Source organism: Carlito syrichta, unplaced genomic scaffold (assembly GCF_000164805.1).
Source record: "Carlito syrichta isolate Samal-C Ts95f unplaced genomic scaffold, Tarsius_syrichta-2.0.1 Scaffold305678, whole genome shotgun sequence".
NCBI lineage: Eukaryota > Metazoa > Chordata > Mammalia > Primates > Tarsiidae > Carlito > Carlito syrichta.
The window spans coordinates 348,569-368,908 of NW_007249774.1; the positions used below are offsets into that span (position 1 = coordinate 348,569).

General features: G+C 48.6%; 2 protein-coding genes across 5 annotated transcripts in view; one reads left to right on the forward strand and one right to left on the reverse strand.

Annotated features, from left to right (window-relative positions):
• DHX38 (DEAH-box helicase 38) lies at positions 1 to 19,713 on the reverse strand. Its single transcript, XM_021714569.1, has 27 exons — positions 19,449 to 19,713; positions 16,484 to 16,825; positions 15,937 to 16,124; positions 15,228 to 15,335; positions 14,534 to 14,681; positions 14,280 to 14,398; positions 14,051 to 14,127; positions 13,431 to 13,586; positions 12,716 to 12,877; positions 12,423 to 12,530; positions 11,646 to 11,758; positions 10,062 to 10,199; positions 9,448 to 9,634; positions 9,126 to 9,311; positions 8,630 to 8,770; positions 8,122 to 8,232; positions 7,911 to 8,027; positions 7,629 to 7,736; positions 7,091 to 7,203; positions 6,221 to 6,429; positions 5,960 to 6,114; positions 5,373 to 5,528; positions 5,141 to 5,275; positions 4,813 to 4,938; positions 4,216 to 4,311; positions 2,344 to 2,465; positions 1 to 477 (listed from the first exon to the last, which is right to left on the reverse strand). The coding sequence occupies exons 2-27, from the start codon at positions 16,804 to 16,806 to the stop codon at positions 393 to 395; spliced, it is 3,687 nt and encodes a 1,228-aa protein (XP_021570244.1). The 5' UTR covers positions 16,807 to 16,825; positions 19,449 to 19,713; the 3' UTR covers positions 1 to 392.
• Positions 18,837 to 20,340, forward strand: part of TXNL4B (thioredoxin like 4B) — a 9,516-nt gene continuing 8,012 nt past the window's right edge. The window contains exon 1 of one of the 4 annotated variants that reach the window (XM_021714573.1): positions 18,837 to 19,143. The gene's annotated coding sequence lies outside the window, so the exon portion shown is untranslated. Of the gene's footprint in view, positions 19,144 to 19,473; positions 19,682 to 19,903; positions 19,964 to 20,340 lie in introns of those variants that run through there. The other 3 variants (XM_021714574.1, XM_008062226.2, XM_021714576.1) reach the window with 3 other exon arrangements.

Consider the following 20,340-nt stretch of genomic DNA (forward strand, 5'->3'; position numbering starts at 1 on the left):
TCACATTTTACAAATAATAAATTTATTTCCAAATCCTGAATTATAACCAAATTACAATTCCCTCTAGGTCTATTTTGTTGCTTTACACAAGGATTAAAAAAAGACATGGTCACAGCCAAGTCAGTCAAGTGTCTAGTCCAGTTTACTTGGATGCAATGGGTCTGGCAGCATCTCAGATGCTCTGCAGCCAGGCTCTCGCCACGTTCCTGCATGAAGGAACTCCCACTTCCTCTGCAGCAGAGCCTGGTCCAGCAGGAACTGCCCTCAGGGACCATGATGTACCACAGATGAAAGTCCTCAGATGAAAGGGCTTTGTCTGCAGCCTCAGGGCTCCTGCCAGAGGGCTCAGGACCTAACACTTGGCTGCCATCCTCTCTGGGGACAGCCTCAGCTCACAGACCAAAGCGGGCTGGCGTGCGGCGAGGGGTCATAGGCTCTCCTTGCTCTTTCCGACCTGGAGTATAGATCTTTGTAGACCTGGAGACACAGAGAGAGGGGTTAGGAAACAGCGCTCCTCACTCCCAGCAGGGTACGCAGCTGGACGCAGAGCCTGAGGCCCTGTGTGCCCTACCCCGTGTGTGTGTGTGTGTGTGTGTGTGTGTGTGTGTGTGTGTGTGTGTGTGTGTGTGAAAGAGAGAGAGAGAGAGAACTGGGGCTGAGGGGCCCTGTGTGCCCTACCCCATGTGTGTGTGTGTGTGTGTGCGCGCGTGTGTGTGTGTGAAAGAGAGAGAGAGAGAGAGAGAGTTCTGGGGCTGAGGGGCCCTGTGTGCCCTACCCCGTGTGTGTGTGTGTGTGTGTGTGTGTGTGTGTGTGTGTGTGTGTGAAAGAGAGAGAGTTCTGGGGCTGAGGGATCTCATTACCAGCACATTCCCACTCCTTTCCTTTCCCCATTTTGGGTTGGGAGCGTAATAAAATAAAGGAACCTCACTCCTTCTGATATCCATTAAGGGATGTTTAAGATAGGTTTTTTCTGGGGGGGGGGTTTGTTGGGGTTTTTTTTTTTTTTTAGTTGGAGTCTCACTGTTGCCCAGACTGGAGTGCAGTGGCATGCTCATAGCCACCACAGCCTCGACCTGCTGAGCTCAGGTGATTCTTCCACCTCAGCCTTCCAAGTTGCTGAAACCAACATGCCACCACGTCCGACTAATTTTTTTATTATAATGACAAGGTCTCACCAAGTTGCCCAAGATGGTCTTGAACCCCTGGGCTCAGTCAATCCTCTCACCTCCACCTTCCAAAGTGTTAGGATTACAGGCATGAGCCACTGTGCACAGCCAAGATAGGTTCTTTAACAACGCCTCTCATAGCTCCTAGGTAAACTTTGTTGGTAATCATCCATCTCACAGACCGCCACTCCAGCTGTGTAACAAAGAATTGGACTTGCCTTTGTACCCAGAGGCTGGGAGGTAACTCTAAATCCTTGAAATTTCCCGAGAGATTGGCATGTCTGCTATTCATAGTGAGCCCCTCAATAGTTTATGCTAACAAGAAGACTCAAGACAGGACTGGCCTGGCCAAAAGACCAGCCACAGGATTAGAGTTGGGGCTTTGAGCCACATGCTATCAGCCTGACCTCTGGGGAGGAAAAAGGGGGCTGGAGATTGAGCTCAACCACATGGACAACGAGTCAATCATTCAAGCCTACATAACAAAACCCCAATAAAAACTGGACAGGTGAGCCTCCCTGGTTGGAAATAACCCTGTCCATACCATCACAAATCAATGTGCTGAGAGGATAATGCATCTCTCCCTTTGTCTGGTTCTGATTTGTACCCTTTTGCTATAATAAAACTGCAGTCATAAGTATAGCACTTTTCCAAGTTCCATGAGTCATTCTAGCAAATTACTAAACCTAAGGGAGTTCATAGGGATACCCAAATTTGTAACAAGTTGGTTGGAAGTGAGTGGCCTCCAGCCCACAGCTGGTATTTGACATGAGGGCATCTTGTGGAGGACCGTGCCCTTGACCAGTTAAGTCTGGCCTAACTCCAGGTACCAGCAAAGACAGAGAAGCCCAAGGTTCTCTTCTCCCTACTCCACCATGGTTTCCAACCTCCTCATGCGTCAGTAAGGCTGGAAGACCGACACTGTTACTCCAAGCCACCTCAGGCCCTGAATTCAACATGGCAGTGACCATGAGTTACAGGTATATAACCACCCCTTTAAAGCCTGGACCTGCTCCCATGCCTCCCCAGGTGACCTCTCAATGCACAAGCAATGTCTGTCGCCAATCACCTTTACACATTCAGCTTCTCTTAATTCCTAACCCTGTATCAGGGTCTGGTCTCTGGCAGCCTCCCAGGGCGGCCCCCATCCAGCTAGAGCCCCAAGGCCAAAGCTCACCTGACACTGCCCAGGGGGCTGCGCTTCTCCTGCTCCTGCCGCCGGGCTCGCAGCTGCTCCTCAGCCAGCGCCATCTCCTCCTCCATGGCTGAGGCTTCCTCTTTGGCTCGGCGGCGGTTCTCCTAGAGAAGCAGGAGAGGGGCCTGCTGAGTTCACTGGGACCATCAGGTAAGGTGGCCTTGTCTGCACCTATGTCCCTGCTGCAAACTAGACACTGCACCAACCAGGCCAGCTCTCAGGGGCAGAGGCCACATGGCTTCCTGCCCCAGCACCAAGACCACCTTCTTGTTTGCGGCTGAGGCCTGCTTTTCTCACTGATCCAAGACAGACACTGGACAATGTAGTCCTAACCCAGTCATACCTTAGCACTCCATTCAACTCAGTAAGTACTTACTTTTTTTTTTTTGGAGTTGGGGGGTCTCCCTCTGTCACCCAGGCTGGAGTACAGTGGCACGATCACACCTCACCACAGCCTGGACTTCCTGCCTTCTACCTCAGTCTCCAGAGTACCTGGGACTACATGCCACCATGCCCAGCTAATTTTTTATTTTATGTGGAGGCAAGGCTTACTGTGTTGCCCAGCTGGTTTCAAACTTCCTAGGCTAAGCAATCCTCTGCCTCAGTCTCCCAAAGTGCTGGGATTACAGGTGTGAGCCACCACACCTGGCATGTTTCTTTTTCTTAAATCAAGTTCACAACTATGCCAAGAAGTACAGGAAAAGAGGGAAGATATTACCATCTGGCAGGAAAGGACATACATAAGGAAGATGGGTATGGGCCTGGTATGGGTGGGACTATGCTGAGGGGAAAGCAAAAGCCCTACAATGCTTTGCAACCCTAAATAATTGATCTAGGCAATGGCCATCAGCAGACACTACAACAATGAGATGGAGGAGCAGGTGGAGAATCTATAATGAAGGGTACAGGCTGCCACCACCAGGACCGCTCAGAAATCTTCACGTCATCAAAAGTAGGACTACCAGACTTCATGTGCCCCAAATACCATCTCAGAGAAAGTTCACAGCACCATACGTATGCATCCTTGCCTCACATAGCTGAATCGGAATCTAATCAAGTCTTTAAATTGGCCACTAGCTGACAGGAAGTACATGTGATACAGGCACAAGTTAAACACCACCATGAGGAAGCAATCAGTCAAACAGATACTATGGAAGATTCTGTAGGACAAATGACCTGGCTTCTCCAGTAAAGCAATGCCATAAAAAAGGGTGGTGGTGGAGCCTGTTCTAGAATGAAAGAGTTAAGACTCATAACAACCAATTGCAATGTTTGGATCTTAATTCGAGCAAATCCATCATAAGTTATCTTTGAGATAAATGTGAAAATGTGAATAAGGACTCAAGACTTAGGTGACATTAAGTATTAATTTTGTTAGGAGTGATAATGGTACGGAGGTTACTTTTTTTTAAGTCCTTTCAGTAAGAGACACATCTTCAAGTATTTGTGGGTGAAATAACATGTTATCTGAGATAAGCCCTAAAATACTCCAGTAATAAAAAAGATGTGTGTGGAGGAAGGTAGAAATAGCAAATGAAGACTGACAATACTGATAATTATGAAGGCTAGGTGATGAATTCATGGTAGCCTGTTATACTTTTTTTCACTTTTCTGAATACTTCGACTTTTCCATAAAAATAAGTTTTCTGGTTTTGTTTTGTTTTGTTTTTTTAGCTTGGGAGACTTGAAGACACAAGCATAAGGGAAAATCAGACAAACTGGGTGGTTTACAGTTTTTATGTTTGGAGAGAGAAGTAAAGGGGTCAGATGATGACCAGTCTTCAACACCACGCCCAAGGAAAACTGACCCCATGGGCAAACAGCACCTCCATGGAAAGAGTACCAGAGCCTTACCTGCCGCGACTTGCCTGCCTGTTTCACACTGTAGAACATGGGGCCCAGCTCCGCCAGCCACTCCCCGTCCACAGCGGTCACGCACTGCATGTATTCCTAGAGGCAGAAGCGGGAGCAAGAAGGAGGTCACGGGAGGGCCAACGTTCCTCTGAGTGGTTCCACGATCAGAAGCCACATGAGAAGGGCCCTCCCCCAGCCCTGGGAGGCTGAAAAAGGCAGAAAAAAATCCTAGAATTTTAATTCATTCTTCCATCCAAAATTACCTCCATGCTTGAAAAAATGTCCCCTAGTATCTGAGAGAAAAGACCCAATCCCTCAGAAAATCCTTCTAATGACATCAATAGGGGTTGCTCGTCCCAAGCAGCAAGTGGGGAACAATCCTGCTGGCATGGCTGAAGTCACTGATTTCTAGAGGTTAACCCTGTGCAAAGCTTCCCCAAACCCCAGCTGAAAACCAGTCTCAAATGCCCCACAAGCAACCCATGTGACCTCAAGTTTCCCAAGCTAAAAGCTCATAACCAGAAGGCAGTGAGGGTTACAAAAGCCTGGCCCAGACAAGTGGGCCTATGTTACATAAGCACCTTGGAAAAGACTAACCTTGGTGGTCATGACCAACTCGTGATACACTATGTAGTCTGGGGTATAGCCCATTCCAAAGAGGGAGCTAGTAGGGTGCAGGTGGCAGGGCATCCCTGTGCGGACATTCACATACTCCCCGATTCCCTAGGAAAGAAACACAACAGGCGGCCACATCAAGAAAACGCTGCCCATTTAGGCAGCTCCCCCTCCCCTTAACACTGTGTTGACACAGGTTTGGGAGAAGCCCATCCACATCTGCAGATGGCACCTGGAGAAAGGAAGAAATTTGCTCTAGTACAGGAATCCCCAGGAAGGGGCTAAGCTCCATTGGGATCCCAGGGCTCACCTTCAGCTTGGCTGCCTGGTGGAAATAGGCAGCGCAGATGCATTTCCTGACGATGTCCCAGTCAGTGCCACACGAGGCCAGGCTCATCCGCTGCTGCACCATGATGTCCTTGAGTTGAGCCCGTACCTCCCGGACCTAGAGCAGGGCACAGGAAGGGCCAGGATGCATCCTTTCTTTTCTCACCTTCCTCCCCTCATCCCAACATCCGGTTCTTCTGGGCTACCACCCCCACCTTCCGCATGGCCTTGGCATGGATGAAATGATCATTACACCAGATGGTAGAGTAGTTATTGTTCTTCCACTGCAGGTAGACATTCAGGTAGGTCAAATGATCACTCTCAGGGACAGCAAACTTCTCCCGGATTTGATCACTCTCCTCCTCTCGGCCCTGGAAAGGAAAAAAGAATCTTCACTCTCAGCACCGGCAAGTCCAGGCCCCCTGAGCATATCCCAGCGGTTCTCTCAGAATCACCTACACATACACATAACTTCAAACATGTCAATATGTTGCCCTAACAATTTGGGAAAAATAAAGACAACTTATAAAACGTTTATTCCAAGATATGAGGACTCAGGAACAACCACACAAGAGGATAAAAAAACGTGCTTGCAAATTTCCAAAGCATTTCCTGAGAACTACTGATCTGGCCCTTCTTTCCCCTACCCCAATCTACTTAACAGAGAAAACAGCAAAATCCTTCTTTAGAAACTTTGATTCCTGCCCTCTGTTCCATTTTGATAATACAGAAAGAAGCTATTCCCCTCTCCAATGCTTCCTCGAGTTCTCTGGGAAGAGGAAAGCCAGCCGCCACACCTCACCTTGGGCCTGTAGAAAATGGCTGGGACTGAGAGCATGGACACGATGAGCAGGATCTCGGAGCTACAGCCCATGTCACAGGACACAATGAGCATCTTGGACAGGGCTGGATCCAGCGGGAACTCTACCATCAGTCGCCCAGTGGAGGTCAGGCCACCTACAAGCAATGAGCAGACCCAGATACTCAGAAGAGTGGAGGAGAGAGAGAAGGAGCCCAAGTGCCAGTACCCACGAGGCCCTGCTGGCTCCCGGGGCCACCACACCTGTGTTGTCCAAGGCCCCGAGGATCCAGAGCTGATACATGGAGTTGAGCATGTTGTCCTCCGGGGGCGGATCCATGAAGTGGAACTGCAGCAGGTCCTGCACCCCGAGGGATTTGAGCAGCAGCACCACGTTGGCCAGGTTGGTCCTCTGGATCTCCGGCACTGTGGTGGTCAGGAGCTCATTCTTGTAGGCACTCTGGGTGTAGAGCCTGCAGAGAGAAGATCCTAGTTCTACACCTGCCACTGCACTGACCTGTCAAGTCTCTTAGCTGTACCTGGCTGCCTACATGGGGACCGCTGTGGTGGAAACCAAAGTCGTTCCAACTTCTCCCCACCACCCCCCATCCCCTTCTTGAATCACTCATTTCCACCCACTCAAACCTCATCCTGCCAATTCAACTCTTCTGCCAGAACCTCCTACCTGCCTATTTCACTTCTGGAACCAGTGACCCTGAGACTAGAATTATGGCTGGTTTTATTTTCTTAATAGTTTTCTATATTTACTGAGTATCTATATTGAGTGCATTATTCTCAAAAATCACAACCAAAAAAGGGAGACAGAGAAGAATAGAAGTCAAAAAGAACCAATGGCATCATTTGTTCAGACCTATCCTCCGAAGTGGGGTAGGCTATAATTGATTAAATGTGTACCTTCATTCACGCAGGTCTGCCTCAGACACCAGAGCTCCCTGGAAAAGCTTCTCCTCCCACTCAACAGCATATGATGGGATGACCAACAAGTGACAGCCCCACTGGCAGCCCCAGCCTTAGGGATCAGCTCTAGGGTCAACATCCCACCTGCCCCAGCCAGACTCCACACTCAGCAACCCCAGCACTGCCCCAGAAAGCAGGCTAACACAGGCCTCCTACCTGAAACACTGACCTGGGCCCGTCCTGCCGGCTCGTCCTGACCTCTGGTTGGCATTGGCTTGGCTGATAGGGTAGATCTGCAGAGCATCCATGCCAATCCTGGGGTTGAAGACCTACAAGGGGGCAGCAAATTACTGAAGGACAAAGTGAAGGGCAAAGGGAGGCAGCCCTGAGACAAAGAAAGACAAACCCTGGTTGCTACACATCACAGAGGAAGTGCCTTTGCAACTCAGGCTAAGCTCTGAAGCCAAGAGCCTCTAAAAATTTTCTCATAAACACCTGAAGAAGTTTTCCCCCATAAACAGCAGCTCTGTGATCTCTACTGAGTTAAATTATCTACCTCATCAAGTTATCACAAGGATTAAATGAACCAAGCACATGGCAAAACCTGTACTCCATGAATGTTAACGTCAACACCACCCACCACCTCTACATGTCCCCCACTCCAGGGTCAAGAACAAGAGCCTGACTTCCTACCCCTAAGCCAAGTTAGCTTCAGATGAAGACTCAGGGCCCTGCCTCCTGTGTCTTCTCGTACCTTTAATTTGCAATAACCAGAATCGATAACAAACATGATGCCATCCACAGTCAGAGACGTCTCGGCAATGTTGGTGGCAACGATACACTTGCGAACACCATCCGGAGCCTAGAGCAGAGCAGGACATGCAGGGAGGGAAAGCTGAGTCTCGGGATAGAAAAGGCTCTACGAAGGGGAAAACGCCCACCTCCCACTCCGCCTTCTGCCTGGAAAGTGATGTCTTCCCTCTTGCCCTCCTTTGGGGACTCCAGGAGACACTCCTGGTCATTCCTGCCATCACACCTTCTGGAAGATTTTGGCCTGGAGATCAGAAGGCAGCTGGGAGTAGATGGGTAGCACAGCCAAGGCGGGTGCATTCTCCAGTTCCTCCAGATGCTCCACAATCTGGTCTGAGGTCACCTGAGGGCACAGGGAGGAGCCATGAGACATCAGAATTCCAAATTCTCATAAGCAAGACATGCCAGTTCATCATGGTTATGACCAAGGCACGCACCTCAATGTCCTCTTGGCCAGGCATGAAGATAAGGATGTCGCCTGGGGCCCCTGACAGGTGCACCTGTAAGGACTGCTTCACCGCGGCTTCCACATAATCCTCTTGTGGAGTCTGCAACACCAGCCCAGGAACGCAGTCAGAGAAAAGTGTTGGAAACATAGGCCAGACATCTCCTTGGGAGCCCTTGGCCCAGTCAATGGTCTGAATTGGGGCAGTGGACTTTCAGGGCCACTGCACCTATGGCAGGGCCTGACTCCAAGACCCCTGTGAGAAGCCACAGTGCCTCCCTAGACCCTGTCCTTCAGCTCCAAAGAAACAACAAAGCCTCTCCTAGAGGACAGTCCTGTCAGCCTGAGCCCTGGAGCTGTAGGCTGCCTCATTTGCCCCATGATACCCACAAAATCTTCCCCAACTCATTCCCCTTCCCAGCCTACACCCTCCAGCTGACTTTCCATCAGAGAAGCATATGGCATGGAATGGTAAGTTCATCAAATGGAGGCCTCGTTACCTTGCTGAAGAGGATGTCAACAGGGAAGGTACGACCAGGAATGTGAAAGATGGGAACATTCCCAAAAAAGGCAGCAAATTTGTCTGCATCCATGGTGGCTGATGTGACGATGAGCTTCAGGTCTGAGCGCCGAGCCACCACCTGAGAGAAGAGGCCACTCAGGTGCTCCAATAGGTTTGGGATCCCTGGTTCCCACCCTCCAGTCTCATCACCATCACTCCCAAGAAAACAGACACCAAAGCTCATGAACCAGCATTTTAGATTCTTCCCAACCCTGAAGACTAAAGCAAGGGAGTCAGCCCAGAAAACCCCAAGTCACTACTGAGCTGAACAAGAACAGAGTAAACAACAGCCCAGGTCTGATCTCAGCAACCAGAGGACTCAGGGGAAACTCTGGCCTGTCACAGATGCCCTCAGCCCACCTGAACCTCCCAGTCACTAGCTACTGGCAGGTCAACGCCCCATACACAGAGGGACTAGATCCCACAGCCCTCACCTCCCGGAGTAACCCAAAGAGCACATCGGTGTTGAGGGAGCGCTCATGGGCCTCGTCCATGATGATGGCACTGTAGTGATCTAGGTCGGCCTCCCGGAGAGACTCTCGGAGCAGAATCCCGTCAGTCATGTATTTAATCAAGGTGTTTTCTGAAGTGCAGTCTTCAAAGCGGATGGCATAACCCACCTGCAGGTCAGAGAGGTGGCTCTGAAAGCCCTGCCCCCTGCCTTGCCATCAGCACAGCCCATGCCAGGGCCCAGGCCCCAGCAGATTACACCCTTTGGCACAACCAGGCAGAAGCGATCAGGGAATAATGACTTACCTCCTCACCAAGGCTTCCCCCCATCTCTTCGCTGACTCTCTTGGCCACTGACATGGCAGCCACACGCCGTGGCTGGGTACACCCAATCATCCCATAGTCCGTGTAACCATCTTCATGCAAGTACTGGGTCAGCTGAGTGGTCTTACCACTCCCTGTTTCTCCAACCACAATCACGATGCTGTTGTCTCTATAAGGACAAGCAGGTAAAGGGTTCATCAGCCTGAGTGGAGGGTCAAGTCTAAGCCTCTGAGAAGACTCTGCCACATGCTACCCCCATGTCTGACTGGCCAAGGAGCATGCCTGCTTAGAAAGAATTTCCTGGGAAAACAATCTCTTATATCACCTGAAAAGTCTGGAATACAGTGAAATTTAAACAGGTGAGCTAAAGTAAATGAGCTCAGCCATAGATGCAGTGGCCCTGAGGTTTAAACAGGTGAGCTAAAGCAAATGATAACTTTGTGCAGCACAGCACAGGGCAACCAGGTCAGAGAAAAAAAATTACTTCCCTTCTCTATCAGATGCAATGCATAAAAGTAAAAGAGCTCTTGAGCAAACTGAGGAGGTCAAGGGGCTCCTGATGCAACACTGGAATTCCAGGCCCCAGGTGCAGTCACCTGATGATAGTGAGCAGCTCCTGCTGCACTGCAAAGATGGGCAAGTACTGCCTCTGCTCCAGGATTGACTTCTTCTTTGCAAATTCACTGCTGGCTTCACTCTTTTTCTTCATGTGATCTGCAAACTTCTGCTCTGTCCTGGGAAGACACAGCAGCTTAAGCACCCTACACCATTTCCACACTGCCCTTCCCGACTGGGTTACTGCCATTCTTCCTACACCCAGGAATGAGGACTTCGACAAGACTCTTTGAGACCCCAAAGCAGCCAGGTTATTAGATGTTTCTCATCGGCCTGAGAACTGGACCTATTGTGTGAGAATCCATCACCACAACATACTCAACACCTAGGGTCAGGCAGAGTTAAATATAGATCACAGGATTTACAGATTTGCCCAAGTGGGCAAATCCTCTGCCCTGAATAGAGTCTGAGCAGAAGATGAGCTGAAATCAATGCCCGGGTTACTACCTTGTAGAGAATACCCTTGGGCAGTTTCAGCACAACACTTGAAGGGTCAAGATAGCCACACAGGTCTTCTGAGGATTTATGGGTGCAGAGCACCCAAAAGAGGTCGGATATCCCCCCTCCTCTTGGGACAGCAGCACAGTCTACAAGGCTTTGTTATCAAAGAACTGTGAAAACAGTTCCACTTAATACTGACCTGCAGCCTCTACTAAAAACGCTCAACATCTGACACAAGATTCAGAAGCACTACGCCATTTTCCCAAGACTGCACTGCAAAAGTGCTATATTGGTCCACACAGTCTTCACTCGCTGCTCACCAGAAAGACCTTTCCTCCACTGGATCCACTCTATGCTCTGTCAACCTTCCTATTCCTAATATCACCCAGTCCTTCCTGATCACCTTACAATACCTAAAGGTTTAAGTTAACTAGAGACTAGCAAGAGATGATCAATAGTACCAACTTCTCATCTGGGATATTACACACAGGGGCACAGAGAATTATTAATTCAGATGACCGTTCAGTAGGACTTGAGAGCATTCAAAGGACACAAATCTCAAGTGACAGTTGAGTCCAGCCCATAAGGAATCCCAATAAGCCGTTATCCAACATCTTCTTAAATTCCTCTGTGAACAGAGAAGTCACTACCCAATAAGATAATTCTTTCTACCTTGGAACCTTTGTTAAAAATACTACTTCCTTATACTGAACTGAAATCTGAGTAAGGGAACAAAGACCAGCTTCCTACATGGAACACCTGAAAGGCACTTTAGTAGAGTGGCTCTGACATGAGACTGACTGGGTCTGATCCTAACTCCCTCATTTACCAGCTGAGCAACCTCAGACAGATTAATTAACCTCCCAGGACCTCATTCTCCTCATACCACCAACTAACACGAGAAAGGTCCTCAGTAGAGATAGTGGTGATGGCAGGACTAATATTTAGGAAAAGCTGAATACGGAAGAAGAGAAACCAGGAGGAGACCAGAAGAGCACCGAAGATTCAGAGTGACATCCTAGCATTTCCTGTTCAAGAGCTGTGAAGCTGGTGGGTTCTGCCATGATTGCCCTTGAGGGTCCCCAGTCTTTGCAGCAAGTCTGTAGCTGGCAGAGACTGCCCACCTGTAGTCCACTTTCCCATCCTCTGTCACAGCTTTATCTGGCTCTTCCTCTTTCTTGACACCCATTATATCTCCCAGTTTGGTCCCTGCCAGTTCCCAGTGTTTGTGCTGAGCCTGAAAAAGAAGAAAAGTAAGTCTGTTCTATCCTGTAACACGACTGTAGTCAATGGAGAATTAATCCTGGATGACAACAGGCTTCACCCAGCAGGTGGCAAACTCCCCCAAGGCACTGGAGGCACCGAGCCAGGCATCCCAAGCCTCAAGCTCTCCCAATACTAGGCCTTATAGCTGTCAAGGCTAAGGACCTCATGGAGGGATGCAGTGCCCTCCTCCAGGGGCAGATTCTTGCTCCAGGCATGTCCTCTGACTTCCAACAGGAATCCTACCTGTGCAGCTAATAAGATTATTTTTATTTTTATTTTTTATTTTTTTTTATTGTTTTTTGAGTTGGAGTCTCACTCTGTCACCCAGACTGGAGTGCAGTGGCCACTCCTGGTCACCGCAGCCTCGACCTGTTGGGCTCCGGCTATCCTTCTGCCTCAGTCTTCCAAGTAGCTAGAACTATAGGCGTGCGCCCAGCTAATTTTTTGATTTATTGTAGAGATGAGGTCTTGCCAAGTTCCCCGGGTGGGTCTCGAACCCGCGGGCTCAGGCAATCCACTCACCTCGGCCTCCCAAAGTGAGGGATTACAGGCTGAGCCACTGAGCCCAGCCAAGATTACCTTTAAGAAAAGAAAAACATGCATAGACTTCCTAGTCCCAGTGACAAGAAACCAACCTTTTTGCGTTCCTTTTGCTCCCTGTGCTTCCGCACTGTTTGGCTGCCTTTTCGAGCAATAATGGCCAGGTCAGAAGTGGCATCCTTGACTGGAATCACAGGCTCTGGCTGCAGCAGGTTAAGGAAAAAGAGAAGTGTCCACCAAGATCAGCAAGAAGGCCTGTTTCATAATGGCTCTAGTCAGTGAGAGGGGTTGCTACCCTATCGTGATATGGAGCTTTCTCCCCTTTCCTGTTTTTCTCTGCATCAGGTCTTTCTGAACTGTTTTGTCTCTGGCCACAGAGGAACCTCACCTGCTTGGTGAAGACAATGCGCCCATCCAGAAAGGGAGGCACCAGGTTGTGCACCATCAGATGCACCTTGGCCGCGTTATCCTCTTCAAAGTCCTCGTCCACCTCCAGCCGATGGACCACTCCACTGGTCAGCATGCGGTTCGTCTCCCAGCGTTCATTGTCCTGTGAAGATACAAAGGGAGACACACTCAAACCACAACCGAAAGGTCGTCCTGAAAGGTCACCAGGCAAGTCAACGTGCCAGGTCCCAACAAAAGGACCACAGATAGTCACAGAAACATTGCAGGCCTCTCTGCAGCAACTTAGACAAAGGACTTGCTGCTCCCAAATCACCTATAAAACTTTGTTCCAAGAAACAGCACCTTACATCTAAGTCAGAACCTCTAAAGCTAGAACCTTTAGATGGACAAATAACTGGTGACCATCCCGAACCCAATGAGAGACACAAAGAACACAGACCACAGAGACAGTTTCCACCACACCATTCCCATCAACAGCACCCCTAAAGGAAGTACTGAAAAAGAAAGAAGTACAAGTTGGGGTTCTTCTTAAGCTCCTAAAACATTCCCCACCCATCCCTCCTCCACCTCCAGAGGTATAATCTGGATCTGGTCCTCTTGGCAACAGGGAAACAAGCTCAAATGTGACCCACTGCTTCTCCCACGTGCCCCACCTCCAGCCCTGAATCCACTCCAACAGCTGCAGTCAGCCTCACCTCATTGATCTGTCTCCGCTGAGCGGAAATGCGCTTCTGCTTCTGTTTATGCAGATGCTGTTCCCGCCTCCTCACATAGTCCTCGGAAGAGTAGGCCAGGGGGTTGTGGAACTCATCATACCCCTCATCCATCATGTACCAATCCCGGTCAGCTTGCTGCAGGGCACGAGATGAAGCAAAAGAACAAGGGACACATCCAGTTTATGCACAAGACATGGCCAGCAGGGGAAGTGTTTGGTAAGAAGTCACTAAGGTGGTGGAGCAGCCCTCATGTGAGGGGCAGGCCAGAGGCCACCTGCTCCCCTAAGCCATCTGTAAGAGAATCACCATGGGAGACTTTAGGCAGATGATTCTATGGCAGCCCATCACGACAGCACTTCTTAGATTTACCACACGGTGGCACCAACACATAACAAGAAGACTTAGGAGGACCTACTGCAGTGACAAGTTTCACTGTGTGGCCTGTGCCTCTGCAAAGAGGTTCCAGGGTTTCGGGGCTGAACACAGCTTAGCTGCTCCCTCATCAAAGCCCAGTCCTGCTAGAGGGTCACCTCCGTTCACCCACACACGTATGGATGGCCACCCCCCCTTGATCAGCCCTCAAAGGTATAAAGCTTTACCCTCTGGTCATCCTCCCACTGCTGCCGCTCCTCCTCTGTGTCAAATGAAATTCCTTCTTCGCCATCCTCGCGTCTTCCTGAAGAAGTACAGGAAGCAAGTCAGTCCACGCCTGTCTTATCCAGTGGTCACAGACAGACCAGGGCAGTCACATGGCTCCAGAAGCAGGCCTCCATTTAGCCTTACTACAATGGGCAATCCTGCTCTTCTGCCCCGACCCCTAGTCCTTACCTCGGCCCCTGGAGAGACGTGGAGTGGACCCCAGATGTCTTCTGTCATCAGCCCATTCGTTGTATTTGTAGGAAGGAGTTGGTAGAGGTGTGTCATCTGAGTACTTGCTCCTCACAGACCTGGGAAACCACAGAATAGGCATCACAAAACCATCCCTGAGCTAAGCCATGCTCCCCTGGCTGCCATTTGATCTCCATGCCCAGACACCTTATCATCCACCCAGACAAACTGGGCTGCTCTGCCCAGAGCATCACCTGTCTCGATCTCGAGTGGACAGACGATGGCTCCGCTCAGAATCCCGATAGGAAGGCGTTGGGGAGGGTGATTCCCACTGCGAGCGCCTTGAGGTGCCATAGCCACTGTCCTCTTCCTCCCAGGTAGACCTTGATGGGGTGGCAGCATCTGGGGCCACAAAAGACATATCCACAGAAAACGTAATTTATCCAAGACATGGCTCTAGAACCAGCAGCCAAAAGTTAATACCCCAAATTTACTCCTTTTACTATTTATAAACCTCGTACTTATTTGTAATGGGTAAAATGATTTTGAGAGTTCTTTTAACAATCTGAATTTCAACAATCCAGTTTTCAATCTGAGTTTATGACATTTTAAGAAATAGTCAGTTTATCTCTGCAAACACATTTCTCTTGAATATAAATAATTATTTTTAATTTTAATCCTTCTGTCCCCAGCTCCTTATTCTTTCCTGCCATTTGGAAAATGGGTCATTCAGCAAAGCAGCCTCTCACCTTAAAAAAAGATACCCACCTCAGTGAAGAAGCACAGGGCTATGCCCACCTGACTCAGAGCCAAGTATTCCAAGAGGTTCACGGTAAAATCAGGAATTTTCACTAATGCCTTCGCAATCCCACTGAGGATGGGAATCACTCATTGGTCTTTTATAGACTTGAATCCTCACAAACCACCACAGAAAACAGCTAAGTCTACCTTTAGGGCGATGCCGTGGGCTCTCAGGTTCATTTCTTCTGCTGCTGCTGCGCTCTGACCCTCCATCTCGCTCCGATCTGCTGCTATGTCTACTTCTATCCCGCTCATCTATGAAGAGTCACACAGAGAACTTAAAACTGGGTGTCCTGCCTTAAGGTACACATCCATCTTCACCCTAGAGAAAGGACACACCACCCACTCATTCACAGGTACAACCTGCAGTTTCCTAATGAGATCCGTGGGCTCCTGAAACACATATGCCCATTCTTTCAGAGGAGAAGATAGTTACTAGCTAGAAAGTTTTAAACCCACAGTAATAGTTCTTTTCCTCCAAGAATTCAAAAAAGAATAGTTATAATAGTAACTATGGTAAGTATTTTAACATTTACAAGTCTATAAGCTATCAAGCAATTTCTCTATCACCAAACCATTATAAACTCCGGTTTCCTACATATATTACCCATTATCTCCTTTGACACCAATTTTCATAAATCAAGAACCACATACTCAAGCAAAGCATCTATGTTACAAGCAACAGCTCTTTTCTTAAACTGCTTGCTATTCCCAACACCAATATGGTCAAAACCAATCAGGCTGACATAATGTAAATGGGGATGCAAATGCTCAATTAATGGGCATTGTAAAAACTCCTGCAACAGGAAAAAGGCTGCCACATTTATTCAATGTAAATAGCAACTGGACAGTTTACCTCTGTCCCTCTTGCGGTCATAGTCTCGATCCCGTGATTTCTCCTTCTTCCGATCCTTTTCTTCTTTGGACGAGGCATAGACACCATGTTCCCGACGCTCTCGTTCTCTCTGCCGACTGCGTTCCCAAAACTCTTCACTTACACCACCAGGGTGGGATGGAGTCTCTACCCGAGCAGATCGATAATGTCTGAAACACAGAGGGCAATGGTAAAGGCTGTTTCACAGGAGGAAAACCTTGCCCCAAAACCTTTGGGTATGCCAAACAAGTGATCTGTCCCTTCTCCATTTTACCTCCCTGCTACTGCAGGCCTACATATGGCAACAACTCAAGGCATTTCTAACCTCCATCATCTACTCTCTAATCACCTTTGAATTGTTTCCCATAAATTTGAAGAAAATACCAATTCCTACCTACCTTCAATATTATAGAATCATAATAAAATAATAAAGCTCTAAATGTCCAACAGGAAAACAGAGATAAACATAAGATGTTATTTTCTGGCCTCCGTTTGCTTCCCTTGGGCTAATGTATCCTAAGGCCTTTACCTGTCCTTCCGGCTATTTTGGCCAGCCTGGTCACCGCCCTCTTCCTCAGCATCTCTCTGGTCATCTTTGCTCTCTTCCCAATCCTTGTAAGAAGAGACTCTGGACTTCTTCTTGTCCTCCCCATCGTCCTTCTCTTCTCGTTCCCTCCGTTTCAGGGAAGCCAGCAAGTCCAGTCCCAGTAATGAAGGGCGAGGAGCAGGAGCCTTGAAGACATGCTGCTCACTGGCCGCACTTTTGGTCTTGCAAATAAGACCACCGACCTGAGAGTCCAGATCAGTGCCTTCCAATCTATGGATCGAGACATCCTCATTGGTATCCCCCATCACAGGCTCAGGAATTTCTCTAGAATGAAGGCAAACCAATTTGGTATTGGGTACAAAAGGGGAGAAGGCTCTGCCATATCCCAGAATAACTGCAGTTACAAGTGTATTTAGGTGGTTAACCTTCTCCTTCCCTCCAAAACGAGGACTACTTTTACTACCGTTCACTAAGAGCATTCCATCAAGTTACTGACAATTCCAAAAGACCCTCCTATTCCCTTCCCAACAGACACCAAAATAGACATACACACACACACACACACACACACACACACACACACACACACACACCCCACCACCACCACCATCACAACCAAGATCCAAGAGAGCATCATCCAGACAAGAAAAAGCCTCACTAAGGGACACTTACTAAAGCCTGATGGCATCTATGACAGAAGTATAGGAGAAACACCATTAAATTTGAGTCAGAAACCAGGTTCTTGACATTTTCTACCTGTATGATGGGAAGAAAATAACTTAATCTTTGGTTAGCCATAATTCTATATCTGTAAAATAGAAATAATTTTTGCTTTGTCTAATCTATGAAGCTGTTGTGAGAATCAAACAAGAAAGTGTATGTGAAAGCACTCTGTAACCATAAAGAGTTACATACGTGTAACTGTAACATTATTTTATCTGGCATGTTTCTACCTACCGATTGGTTCCTCACCAATTTTTTTTTTTTTTTTTTTTTTTTGAGTTGGAGTCTCACTCTGTCACTCAGACTGGAGTGCAGTGGCCACTCCCGGACACCGCAGCCTCGACCTGCTGGGCTCCAGCAATCCTTCCACCTCAGCCTTCCAAGTAGCAGGAACTACAAGCACGCGCTACCACGGCCGGCTAATTTTTATTTATTTATTGTAGAGATGAGGTCTTGCCAGGTTGCCCAGGCAGGTCTCGAACCCGCGGGCTCAGGCAATCTACTCACTTCAGCCTCAAAGCACTGGAATTACAGGCTGAGCCACCGAGCCCAGCTACCAATTTTTTTTTTTTTAAACATGAGTTCTACCTCTCCCTCTCTTTAAACAACAAATACATCAGAGTAGAGATGGATTACAAGACTACTATCCATGTACTCCATACTTTGATGGCTTTTTTTTTTTTACTAGTTGTGTTTTACAGAAAAGTAACTCACACCTGCTGAAATCAGTTGAACAATCCATGTTCACCAAAATATTTGTGAGAAAGACCAAGTTAGGAAATGGTGTTATTGACTATAATGGTGTTAAGTGGTTATAAGACTTCTGGCACTCAACTTGCAACAAATTCCTCTTTACTTTCCACTACAACATCCCACTTATGAACATAACCTATTCTGGATGCTTGGATAATTTCTCTCATTCCAATAAGTTAGTACAGCAAAGGAAATGTCACGGATAAGGTACCACTAGAATCCAGAATTTTTTGCCAAGTTTTAATTAAATGCACAGCTTTAGTGAAGTATTGCCAAATAGATTTCACATATGATATAAACACATAAATCAGTTACATTTTGCCATCACGCAAAATAGAAAAGGGAAAGCTGCATAATGGTGACATCTGTCCACACATGTGGAAATCCAGATAGGCTCTGCTCAGCAGTTGTCTAACTAAGAAATATACCTTAGAATGCCATTCGATGTGGGTGAGAGAACCTTGTACATGTTATTGACTGCTATAGTCTAATGCCTAGCCAAATAAATGTTTGATAAAAGAATGAATGAATTTAAACTTTATTCAAGAACAGGAAGCCAACCATTTCTAGAGACAGCAAGGGAAGACAGCAGTAACACAGGACAAGGAGTCTGACAGAGAGGACTAAACGAGCTGCTGAAAAAAACAAATTAGGAGTTAAAGAACAAGATTCTGGAGAATGATGAATGGTAAAGTAACTACAAGGGGTACGAGTAAAATAGTGAAGTCTGAAACAGGGAGGGCAATGGTAAAGGCTCTTCCACAGGAGAAAAACCTTGCCCCAAAACCTATGGGTATGCCAAACAAGTGACCTGTCCCTTCTCCACTTTATTTCAGGCCCTCCCTGAACCAATCTCTGTTCTCGGCAATAGGGATAGAGAACAAAACAAAATCCCCGCCCACCTGGAGCTGAGAGTTGACTCTAGCAGAAGTGATGGCCCACCAGATTGCCTGGTAGAGGCAGAAGACTTTGAGAGAGAAGAAAACACTAAGAGCTCTACTCGGCTCCGCGACACTCGGGAGTGGGCTAAAGCGGAGGCCTGAGGGAGGGCGCAGGGCGACTCTGGGCAGCATCCCTGGATCGCAGCGAGGCCGCTCCAGGCAGCAGAATCTGACCAGAGCAAGGAGGAAGGCCGGGGCAAGCAGGAGAGGCGCGGCATCCCTAAGGTGAGTAAGGCAAGGTGGGTGACAGGAACGAGAGAGGAACTTTCCAAACCGGGGCCCGGACCTGAGCAGGAGACCAACATCCGCCGCCTGGAGCCACCATTATTGGCGAGAGGCCGGTCAGGAAAAAAGAAGGGACACTCACCTCACCAACCGCGACTCTTGTGACCCTTCTGTCCTGGATTCTGGGGCTCCGGCGCTGCCAACCCTCGTTCAGACGGCCTCAAGGAGCCAAAATCCACATCTTGAAAGCGGCCATTATTGTCCCCTAATTCCTTGCGCGGCCCCCTCTATCCGTCCAAAGCTACCATCGAGAGCAGCTTGGGAAAATATCTGAATCCAAGTGTGGAACAGAACGCACCCAGGCTCTCCAGGCCTCCTCTGAGACGCAGAGACGCTGCCGAGTCTCCCTGTGACCAATCACACTTAATCTAAGAGGCGAAAACCCGCCTCTAGTTTGGGGGACAGAGAAAGGAGGGTAAAAGTCGGCCATGTTTAATAAGGGCGGAAGTGACGCGAGCTTCCGGTGGAGTCGGGCAAAGTGGGCGGTGACTAAAATCTCTTCTGTTTATTGGGCTGCTAGGCAAGGGCGACCGGCCGCCGAAGTTTCTTTGAGCTTGTGCGTCTTCCTTTTCCGCTTCCCTCAAGTGGGTCAATGAGGGTTGCTAGGCAACAGCCCCTGGGTTACTTTAGATGAGAGTTGCCGCCCCGCTTCAGTTCGAAGAAAGGAGCTCCCCGCGTCCTGACGCTTTCGAGGAGGCGTTGCTGATGGGTTGCTGATGGCCCTGTAGTGGAAAGGAGTGAGGTGACTTGGACGAGTAAAGTAAGTGTCGTCGTCCTAGCACTTGTGGTCCAGGAGAAGCGCAACCATAGACAACTTTTAAAATATGTATCTCGGCCGGGCTCGGTGGCTCAGCCTGTAATCCCAGCACTTCGGGAGACCGAGGCAAGTGGATTGCCTGGGCCCGCGGGTTCGAGTCCAGCCCGGGCAACTTGGAGAGACCTCGTCTCTACAATAAATCAAAAATTAGCCAGTCGTGGTAGCGCGCCTGTAGTTCCGGCTACTTGGAAGGCTGAGGTGGAAGAATCACCTGAGTCCAGCAGGTCGGCGCTGGGGTGGCCGTGAGTGTGCCACTGCACTCCAGCCTGGGCGACAGAGTGAGACTCCAACTCAAAAACAAACAAACAAATAAATAAATG